Here is a 12,115-nt window from a genome sequence, read left to right on the forward strand (position 1 = left end):
GTTACATTTCACAAATTATTTAATGATCAGCTAAAGATGGTTTGTTCGTTTGTTTGTTTTGGGGCCGCATCTGCAGCATATGGAAATTCCCAGGCTAGGGGTTGAATCGGAGATCCAGTTGCCAGCCTACACCACAGCCACAGCAACATGGGATCCAAGCTCTATAACCTATACCACAGCTCATGGCAACACCAGATCCTTAACCCACATCCTCATGAATCGTAGTTGGGTTTGTTAACCACTGAGCCATGAAGGGAACTCCCATTTTTCTTTACTTTTATAGAATTTGAGGCACCATATAACCACTGAGTGTTTGTAATGAAACATAAGAGTATCTCACTGAAATGCTAAATGTTCATTTTATAAGCCATTATATCTAGTACTTGCACATCTAAATTGTGACTTAATGGATAGTTTTGCTCTTTGCTTATATGTGGGTTAAAATGTGGATTAAATATATTTAATTAAGTGACCATAGGTTTGTAGTATTGTTTAAAATTCTGTTGCCTTCGCATTTCTTCCTACCTCATTGCAACAGAATCAATTACATAAAAGCTGTTAAAGGATGGAAAGTTGGGAAGGTAAATTAAAGCTTTCGGGGTGGCTTGCTTTCTTGTTAATGTGCCTGATGAAAATTAGAATTCTAATTATTTATGTTCTGTCCAAAATAAATGTTGCTTTCTTCATTTTTTTTTTAATGATTGATAGGATTCTATTAATAAACAAGCCATGGGACACCAACTTCCTTTTCTTTTTTCTTCTTTCTTTCCTCCTTCTTCTTGCTTATGCTTTCTTATCCTAAGACTGAAAGCATGGGGAATGTCCGTAGTTATAGGGTAACATTTTTAGGATGGCATTTTCACCAGAAAAAAAGCAGACTGTCATCTAAATTAGCATGCTTTTAAACAATTGTAGGTTGCAATCCAATAAAAAATCCAGGCATTTAAGAAAAATATGAATAGAATATAGTAGAATGAAAAATATCCAAGTACATCTAATGCATTTCTTTACCAATTGTATCTTTTTTTTAGTTTTATGTACAATACGATACTTGTTATTTCAGAGTTTTGCAAAGTACTGTGAAAGTGAACATGAAGAAGCATGAATGGAAACATTTAAACTTTGTCTTTGAAAATGTATGGGCATTTGCCAAATGCCCTTGGAGGAGTATGTTTGGGAATGGCTGAGCGGGGAGTGGGAGATTTGGAGTACAGTGTTCCAGGGCAAGGGGAAAATCTATCTGGAGGCATAGTGCATTAAAGTACACTATGGGGTACTTTAATGGGGTAAAGAGAATAACAAATAGTCACCTGAGGCTGAAGTTGTAAGAAAATAAGGAGTATTGTTAATTAGAGAGAAAAGTGAAATGGAAGAATATGGGTTTTTTTCACCCATGAAGATTTTAGATGTAAGTATTTAAAGTGTAAAAATTTCAGGTAGTAAGAACTCCAGATAAAAGCAGTGCAGAAATTGCATGTAATGTAACAAGATTAACTATTCCAAATTATCTATAGTCGGTCAAAATACTTACGAACTTACTTTGTATTTCAGGTAACAGTGGTCCATAAATTTAATCAGCAAGATGGTAACATTGCAAGACAAATAAGCAATAAAAGTATTCTAAGACATTAACTTTATCTTATCAAGAATTATTCTTTGGAGTTCCCATTGTGGCTCAGCGGAAACAAATCCAACTAGGAACCATGAGGTTGCAGGTTCGAGCCCTGGCCTTGCTCAGTGGGGTTAAGGATCTGGCATTGCCATGAACTGTGGTATAGGTCGCAGACATGGCTTGGATCCTGCATTTCTGTGGCTGTGGTGTAGGCTGGCAACTGTAGCTCCGATTTGACCCTTAGCCTGGGAACCTCCTTGTGCCATGGGTGTGGCCCTAAAAAGCAAAAAAAAAAAAAAAAAGAATTATTCTTCAATTGCATAACAATATAACAGCTTTGCTATTTCGAGGATACCTTGTATTTCCAAAATACATTTTTTTAAAGTAAAAATATATATACAAATCTGGTTAAACCTAAAAAATACCTTGTTAGTCTTTTTTATTTAGCTCTTTGAGGGACACATAGGTGCTTTGAAAGTTCTTGAATGGTTATTGGAAATTTTTATCAAATTTTTATTATATGAGAGCTTGTGGCATTAAACATATTTTATTAAAATAATTATTCTTATTCAGAGTCAGTTGATTCACTGGCATGGATAGAAATTGGGATTTATTGCCAAAATAGGCTATTTTTATCAGTATAAAATTGCTAAGGAATATTCATTTTTATTTTTTATAACTGATTTGTCGATTTTTATTCATAGACCAAAGTATATTTTTTACTAATGATTTTTATTTTTCCATTAGAGCTGGTTTACAGTGTTCTGTCAGTTTCTAATATACAGCAATGTGACCCAGTCACACACACATATATATATATATATACACATGCTTTTTCTCACATTATCCTCCATAAGTGATTAGATATAGTTGTTTGTGCTATACAGGAGGATCTCATTGCTTATCCACTCCAAATGCAATAGTTTGCTTCTATTAACCCCAGACTCCCAGTCCATCCCACTTCCTTCCCTTCCGTTTTGGCAACCACAGGTCCATTCTTCAAGTCCCTGAGTTTCTTTTCTGTGGAAAGGTTCATTTGTGCCATATATTACATTCTAGATATAAGTGATATCATACAGTATTTGTCTTTCTCTTTCTGACTTCCTTCATTTAGTATGAGAGTGTCTAGTTCCATCTCCATGTTACTGAAAATGGCGTTGTTTTGTTCTTTTTATGGCTGAGTAGTATTCCATCATCATATATATACCACATTATCATAATCCATTCATCAGTCGATGAACATTTAGGTTATTTCCATGTCTTAGCTATTGTCAGTAATGTTGCAATGAACATAGGGGTTTTTGTATCTTTTTCAGTGAAAGTTTTGCCCAGGTATATGCCCAGGAGTGGGATTACTAGGTTGAACCATAGTTCTATATTTACTTTTCTGAGGCACCTCCATACTGTTTTCCATAGTAGTTGTACCAGTTTACATTCCTACCAAGAGTACAGGAGGGAACCCTTGCTGGAGAAATTCTTTATTTCTTCTTCTGTTTTAAATGATATTCTTGTTGGGGAGAGTATTCTAGGCTGCAGATTTTTCCCTTTTAGAACTTTGAATATACCTTGCCACTCTCTTCTGGCCAGGAGTGTTTCTGCAGAGAAATCAGCTGGTAGGCTTATGGGGGTTCTGTTATAATTAATGCTTTGTTTTTCTCTTGCTGCCTTTAGAATTCTCTCCTTAACTTTAACTTTTGCTGTTTTTGTTGTAATATGGCTTGGGGTGGGCCTGTTTGGGTTCAACTTGTTTGGGGCCCTCTCTGCTTCCTGTATCTTGATATCTGTTTCCTTTAGGTTTGGACAGTTTTCAGCCATAATTTCTTCAAATATATTTTCAGTCCTCTTTTCTTCTCCTTCTACAGTCCCTATTATGCATAGATTGGCCTGCTTTATACTATCCCATAGATCTCTTATATTGCCTTCATGTTTTTTCATTTGGTTTTCTGTTTTCTGTCCCGATTGGGTGTTTTCCATTATTCTTGGGTTGAATCCCACTTGGTCATGGTTTATGATGTTTTTAATGTATGATTGGATTCTATTTGCTGATATTTTGTTGAGAACTTTTGCATCTGTATTCATCTAGGATACTGGCCTGTACTTTTCTTTTTTATTAGTGTCTTTGTCTGATTTTGGTATCAGGGTGATGGTGGCTTTTTAGAATGTCTTTGGGAGTATTCCCTCATCTTCAGTCTTTTGGAAGAATTTGAGAAGGATCAGTATAAGTTCTTTGTATGTTTGGTAGAATTCACCTGGGAAGCCATCTAGTCCTGGACTTTTATTTGTATGGAGTTTTAAATTATAGATTACATTTCACTTCTACTGATCAGTCTGTTTAATTTTATCTGTTTCTTCTTGATTCATTTTTAGTGAAACTTGTCCATTTCTTTTAGGTTATTGAATTTGTTGGCATATTTGTTCATAGTATTCCCTTATGGCTTTTTGTGTTTCTACAGTGTTGGTTGTTATGTCTCCTTTTTCACATCTTATTTTTTTATTTGTGTTCTCTCCTCTCGGTGAGCCTTCCCAAAGGTTTGTCAATTTTGTGTACCTTTTCAAAGAACTAGCTCTTGGTTTTATTGATTTTTTTTTTCTTTTTTAAATTTAATCTTTATTTATTTCCTCTCAGATCTTTATTATTTTCTTCCTTCTGCTGACTTTAGGTTTATTTTGTTATTCTTTTTCTAATTCTTTCAAGTGGTAGATTGTTCATTTGATATTTTTCCTGCTTTTTGAATTTTCATGTATTGCTTGAATTTCCTATGCTTGCTTTTATTGCATCCCATAGATTTTTGTATGGTAATCTATACTGTTTTTGATCATGAGGGTAATAAGACAACATATATGCAGTAGAAATGCTTAACTTGTATAAAAAGAATCCTGAGATTAATTTTACTTTAGACTTACTTTTATAAAAAGAATCCTGAGATTAATTTTACTTTAGACTTAAGTGTGAAGTTTGAATATAGGTGAATAGTTATTTTTCACCTATAGAAGACTACAAAACACTAAACTGCTGTATAAAATATGTAAATTATTAGGTACAAAATAAAATATATGCTTAGTCTGGCTTTAGACATAAAAGAGTATCAAAACCATGAGCAAATAATAAACTATTAAAATTGACCTTTAAAAATAACATAATAGAAATTTTTAATGAAAACGTAGTCACTTAAGTTAATATCTTAAACAGTGATTAGGTAGAGCTTAAGAGAGAATTTATAAATGGCAGACAGAGCTGCAGTAGTCATTCAGAATGAAGCACAACAAGACAGAGAAGAAAATATAAGATATGTAAACAACAGAGCAAGAAGATCAAGAAGGAATAGTTGATATCTGTGGTTTGCATTTTTTATTACCTATTCCATTATTTCCTTTGTCCTCAACCAGTACCTTAGCTGGCTAGAGTTCTTTATTGGATGGGATAACCTAAACTCTTAATTCATCAAGATGTTGGATAGCTCTTATCTTTTTTGATTGCTTTATTTTTCCATTAAATTTATTATTGGTCATGGAACTACTAGGATGTATTCTGGAGAGTCTCCTGGGTTGCACATTACTTTTTTGCTATTTTTGTCTTATCTCTCCCCTTGGTAATCAGAATCAATCACTTTAACCAATAAATAACCTTCTTTGCCTATTGGTTCAGTGGTGTATGATGAGCCCAAAATGGCAGGTGGCTGTCTCATCTTCTTTCAGTGAAACTATTATTGTATTCCTGTGAAAGAGGCATTTCTCCTTGAGAACTAACCATAGGCAGAGCTCAAGTTACAGATTGGGAAGCAAAAATTATGAGTGGATTATTAGATAAAATAGCGAAAGGAGCCACTCCTACTTCCACCCAATTCCTAGACTATATTTTGGCTGTGATTGGGATGGCAACATACAATGCTCTTGATACTGCATTCTGTAAGATGGAACCCCATCCTTTTAGAGTTTTGCCTCCCGCCTCATTTCAATATGCCTTTCTCTTAGGCCAGCTCTTTCTAAGTATGTGGTAAAACCTTTTATTCCACAGGTATGCCCTTTGCTTTACTACCGTGAAAATGGACGAGGCATTCCAGTTCATTGTGATGCTAGCAGAAACATGCTAGCAGGGAAGGCACATCCATATCAAGAAAACACTTTTTCTAGAGTTCCCATTGTGGCTCAGCAGTAATGAACTCAACTAGTATCCATGAGGACGCAGGTTCGATCCCTGGCTTAGCTCAGTGGGTTATGGATCCAGTGTTGCCGTGAGCTGTGGTGTAGGCTGGCAGCTTAAGCTCCAATTCAGCCCCTAGCCTTGGAACTTCCATGGGTGCAGCCCTACAAAGGCAAAAAAAAAAAGAAAACGTTTGTTCTGGAGTTCCCTTTGTGTTTGCCTCAGCAGGTTAAGTACCTGACATAGTCTCCGTGAGGATGAGGGTTCATTCCCTGGCCTCGCTCAGTAGGTTAAGGATACAGTGTTGCTGTGAGGTGTGGTGTAGTTGGCAGATGCGCTTGGATCCCATGTTGCTGTGGCGTAGGTGGGCAGCTTCAGCTCCAATTCAACCACTAGCCTAGGAACCTCCATATGCTGAGAGTGCAGCCCTACAAAGACAAAACAAAAGAAAAGAAAACATTTATTCTGGAGTTCCCGTTGTGTGTGCCACAGTAGGTTAAGAACCTGACGTAATCTCCATGAGGATGAGGGTTCAATCCCTGGCGTCGCTCAGTGGGTTAAGGATCCAGTGTTTCCGAAAGCTGGGGCATAGGTCACAGATGTGGCTCAGATCTGGTGTTGCTGTGGCTATGGCGTAGGCTGGCAGCTGCAGCTCTGATTTGACCCCTAGCTTGGGTACTTCCATATGGTGCAGGTGTGGCCATAACAAGAAAACAAAAAGAAAAAAAGAAAGAAAACATTTGTTCCAAAGAGAACAAATCTCTGCTCCCTGCATCCAGTGCCTGCAACCTGCTGCTAAGTAGCTGACCATTTCCAATGACAAAAGATGTCATTCATTTATGGAGCTCATTGCTAGTCTCTGCTGCCAGGCAAGTATCTGCATTATTAGATATGTAATTGCACACTATGTGCCTGAGACTGTGTTGATGCTTCAGTAACAATACCACATCTACAATAGTAGCTGCCTTCAGAATGACCGCTTAAGTTTACAGTAATAATTCACACTTATTCTTGAAGATCTGTCCAACTTCTGCACAGACTAAACAAATTAATTAAATGGAGATGTGATAAATAACATCATCCCTGGTGGCACTAACTTCTGAAGTTCCCCTAAGGATATGTTTTTGCTTCTGGCTTATTACTATCTTGATAGGGAGAAATTCCAGGAATTCTCACTGGCCCTTCATACCATAACCGTCCTTTCCCCTGGGTCAGAGTCAGTGTGGAAATTCCACCAGTAGCCCACTATTTCTATTCCAATTATACATCACATAATTAGGGATATAATCACAGCACAAACCTGTGAACCAGCTGGGTCCACTGTTAGTTAAACCTGGGCTAATATTCCATCTGTCACTTAAATGCTGTAAATCTCCATTTTGACTGCTGGATTAAATGGCATTTGGACTCCAGAAATTTGCATCAGTTAAAAGATATATAGTAGACATAATGCTAAAGTGGTCTCCAAGATCCCTTCCCTCTTATATACACATCTTTTCTCTTAGTTACTCAGTCAAACACTAACTTAGGTGCTGCTATGAATGGATTTTGTGGGTATATGCTATGAAGGTTTCAAATCAATTGACTTTAGGAAAGTGAGGTTATTCCCCATGAGCCTGACCTCCTCATGGGAGACTTTAAAAGGGACTGACCTATTTCTGAAGTGAGAGATTTAAAGCATAAATATTCGCAAGGTTGTACAACGCTCACCACTGTCTAATTTCAGAACATTCATCACCCCCAAAAGACCCTGTACCCATTAGCAATCACTTCTTTTCTTCCCTCCTACTATCCCCTGCCATCCGGTAATCTATTTTCTTTCTCTGTGGATTTGTCTGTTCTGGGCATTTCATATAAATGGAATGACACAATTCTGCGGCATTTTACACCTGGCTTCTTTCACTTAGCGTTATGTCTTCAAGAATTTTCCATGTTGTGGACCTAGAAATTATCATGCTAAGTGAAGTTAGATATTGAGACACCACTAACATGTGGAGTCTAAAAAAAGGACATAATGAACTTCTTTGTGGAACAGATATTGATTCACAGACTCTGAAAAACTTATGGTTTCCAAAGGAGACAGGCTGGGGGTGGGGGGATGGGTTGGGGGATTGGGATGGAAGTGCTATGAAATTGGGTTGTAATGATCATTGTACAACTATAAATGTCATAAAGTTCATTGAGTAAAAAAAAAAGATTCATCCATATTGTAACTTGAATCAGTACTTCATTATTTTTTGACTCAGAAATCTTCTGTTGTATATATATACCATATTTCACTTATCCATTCACCAGTTAATGGATATTTGGGTTGTTGCCACTTTTTAATTTTGTGAATACCAGTTTTTGTTTATATACAAATTTTTGTTTGAATGTATTTTTGCAGTTCTCTTGGGTAGATACCTAGGAGTAGAATTGGCTGGATCTTAAGGTATCTCTATGTTTAACCTTTTGAGAACTGCCAAACTGTTTTCCATATTATAATGTGGCTGTACCATTTTGTTTTCTCACTCTTAGCAGCTTTTAAAATTCTTTATCTTCAATCTTCATCTGTAAAAGGAAGAGGGCGAGAGTGTTGCAGGGGCAAGAGTGGGGTAGAATTAAGGGAGGGTATTAGACTGAAATATGTGTTTTCCTATCTAATTCTAATTATACGTGCAGCATTTTTTTCTTCTAGAAATTTTAGGGCAACAAACTAATTAGTAAAAAATCTAAAGTCATTGAGAACTTTTATCAGCTTTTTTATCTTGATGATTTGACAATTTTGTTTTATTTCTTGTAGAAAAGCTTGCAGAGGCTCAGCGCAGGTTTGCTACACTTCAGAATGAGCTTCAGTCATCACTGGATGCGCAGAAAGAAAGCACTGGTGTTACTACACTGCGACAACGCAGAAAGCCAGTCTTCCACCTGTCCCATGAGGAACGTGTCCAACATAGGAATATTAAAGACCTTAAATTGGCCTTCAGTGAGTTCTACCTCAGTCTTATCCTGCTGCAGAACTATCAGGTACTTCAGTTCTTACACCTGGAGAATAGAACCTTTAAATGATTGAGAAATTATAATAAATGAAGTTAACCTTGAGCTGTACTAATGGGACAGTCCAAAAAGGGAAATTCTTAGCATGTCAATTTCATTATTGTTTTGGGTCTTACGAGGATTTCAGATGTTCTTATTGGCTAAAAAAACAGCTATCAGAGATGGTAAAATAATGTTAACAAGATCTCAAAAAGATCAGTTTTCCAAACTCTTTTTTACCGTATTCAGGGGTAGCTCTTCACTCAAGGAGTAATAGTTAGCTTCCTGTTTAGGAGGCATCCCTGTTAGTAGTGAGTAGAAATAAGAAATAATATTTGTCTATGCAGCCACTGCTGGTTTTGTAAGAGCTTTTATACCCCTCCAGATCTACAGCTGAGAATCCTTTCAATTTTATTATCTGTAAGCTGCAATATGACTGTATTTTAAAAAAAAAAAAAAACTTGCAAAAGAAAAGAAAATTTAAAACCCTTCCTGGGAGTTCCCATAATGGCTCAGTGGGTTAAGAACCCAACATAATGTTTGTGAGAATGCGGCTTTGACCCCTGGCATTGTTCAGTGGGTTAAAGATCTGGTGTTGCTGCAAGCTGGAGCATCATAGGTAGCAGATGCATCTCGGATCCAGCATTGCTGTGGCCATGGTGTAGGCCAGCAGCTGCAGCTCTGATTTGACCCCTAGCCCAGGAACTTCCATATGCTGCAGGTATGGCCATAAAAAGAAAAGTTTTTTTTTTTTAAATCTGAAACTTTGAACTACCTTGTATACTAAATTATGGAAATGAATGGCATTTATTAATTTGTAATCCATTGTAGATTTGTTCACATAGTTAGATCTATAAAGAATATATTGAAAAACACATTATTTGTTCAGTGATAAACATTTAAATAGGCAAAAGCATCTTCTTAATCTTAAGAGACCTTATGTACTATATTTTTTCCATTTTATTCTTGTGATTGTTACTTTTAATCAGTAATTAAGATCATCACAGGATCATATGCTATAGGAAAAATAGAGGTTATAGAATAAAAGTATTATCATGAGTAAATACTAGAATTTTAAAATAAAAAGATCCATCCATGTTGGTGCAAATGGCATAGTCTCAATTCTGTAGTAATCTGAGTTGTTAATGCATATAATTATTTCCATTTTTCCCTTTCACAATTCTACTTTCTTCTTTGCTTATTTCATATTTTATCATTCAGAGAAGAACCCAGATGGAAAATAATTTTAGAAGAATAAAAAAGTAATTATATAAAATATGTATGATGGGAAATTCCTTTGAAATTTATCTATAGCTTTATAATTTTTTAAAAAGCATATAAAATGTATTTCTTCTTGTTTATAATGCTATAAAACATTAATATTTCTAATATTTCATATTTTATTAATTATATTTGCGTATTACAAGGAAATACCCTTGTTAAATTTTATTTTATTAATTTTGCCCGAAGTTTTTGTTTAGGGTCATTATTAAAAGCTTCTTTTTTTCATTTTTTAAAGTTTTATTGAAGTATAGTTGATTTACAAGGTTGTGGTAATTTCTGCTGTACAAGAAAGTGATTCAGTTATACATGTACACACATCCATTCTCTTTCAGATTATTTTTCCACATAGATTATCACAGAATATTGGGTAGAGTTCCATGTGCCATACAGCAGGTCCTGGTTGGCCAATCATTCCATATACCTCAGTGTGCATATGCCAATCCCAACCCTCAAGTCCATCCTTTGGTAAACAAGTTTTTCAAAGTCTGTGAGTCTGTTTCTGTTCTGGAAATAAGTTCATTTGTATTTTTTTAAGATTCCACATGTAAGTGATATCATATGATGTTTGTTTTTTACTATCTAACTTCACTTAGTATGATAATTTCCATGTCCATCCATGTTGCTGCTGCAAATGGCATTATTTCATTCTTTTTTATGACTGAGTGATATTCCATTCTATATATATACCACATCTTCTTTATCCATTCCTCTGTCACTAAACATTTATGCTGCTTCCATGTCTTGGCTGTTGTAAATAGTACTGCAGTCAACATTGGGGTGCATATATCCTTTCGAATTATGGTTTTCTTTGGATAGATGCCCAGGAGTAGGATTGCTGGATCATATGGTAGTTGTATTTTTGCCAGAAATTTTTATTGGGGGTCATTATTAAAAGCTTCTTGAAAAATAGTTCTTAATTGTAAGTTTTAATCAATCCTTCATTCTTTTAGACTGTCTGTAAGAATGCATTTATTTTGCACATGAGGAAAAAGGAAAATGGATTAAAAGGAATCTCCAAATCATGGTGTATGCATCTCAAGGAAGGTTTAAGATGATCCATTAAAGTCTGAAAAAAAAAATATTAGCAAACCAGCAAACAAGCAAAATCCAATTTGGAGTGACTGCTCAATTTTTTCTTTTTCTTTATAACTGATGGGGATATGGGGTCAGTAAATTTGGAAGACCTCTGATTTAAAAGAACCTTGCAGGGAGTTCCCGTCGTGGCGCAGTGGTTGACGAATCCGACTAGGAACCATGAGGTCGCGGGTTCGGTCCCTGCCCTTGCTCAGTGGGTTAATGATCCGGCGTTGCCATGAGCTGTGGTGTAGGTTGCAGACGCGGCTCGGATCCCGCGTTGCTGTGGCTCTGGCGTAGGCTGGTGGCTACAGCTCCAATTGGACCCCTAGCCTGGGAACCTCCATATGCCGCGGGAGCGGCCCAAAGAAACAGCAAAAAGACAAAATAAATAAACAAACAAATAAATAAAAGAACCTTGCAAATCCATGATTTCCCACTTTTTTGTCTGTTGATCAAAGAACAACAGAATTTGAGAATGTAGAAGAGTACAGTATTTTGATATTACAGAAATGGATGAAAGGCATGAGTGCCTACCTGTTTTGTTATCAGCAAAACCCTATAAGTATAATCACTTCTTTTCCACTGACTCTTCTTTGCATACCTATCCCCAAACAGAATGGATGGAAACAAAATAAAAATTAAGAGAAATAGATGATCATCCATTTTCCATGGCTGTTTGTACATGCTTGCATATTAGGGGGGAAATACATAGCTGTACCAGTCCTTCAGAAAGCAAAGAATAACTGTATCAGTGTGTGATAAATCCAAAATATTTTCTGAAAATATTCTTTTGATCAAAGAAGCAAAATAATATAAATTAGCTGTTTTAAGAACAATTGTACATAGGAAAATGGAAATAAGAAAGTTTTGAGTTTAGGATTTGAATTAATTTACATAAAATAGCAATAATAGAGTTCATGATTCAAGGTTTATATTTCTATAGCATACTACCTTGAAATGGATAAATGAAATAAGAAGTATCTTAT

General features: G+C 35.8%; 1 protein-coding gene across 1 annotated transcript in view; it reads left to right on the forward strand.

Moving 5' to 3' along the window:
• The window catches only part of XPR1 (xenotropic and polytropic retrovirus receptor 1), a 226,736-nt gene that overhangs the window by 124,482 nt on the left and 90,139 nt on the right, over positions 1–12,115 (forward strand). The window contains exon 4 of the mRNA XM_047752002.1: positions 8,536–8,759. Coding sequence (XP_047607958.1) covers positions 8,536–8,759 — 224 coding nt within the window. The remainder of the gene's footprint in view (positions 1–8,535; positions 8,760–12,115) is intronic.

The sequence above is a fragment of the Phacochoerus africanus genome, chromosome 11 (genome assembly GCF_016906955.1).
Source record: "Phacochoerus africanus isolate WHEZ1 chromosome 11, ROS_Pafr_v1, whole genome shotgun sequence".
Classification (NCBI taxonomy): Eukaryota; Metazoa; Chordata; class Mammalia; order Artiodactyla; family Suidae; genus Phacochoerus; species Phacochoerus africanus.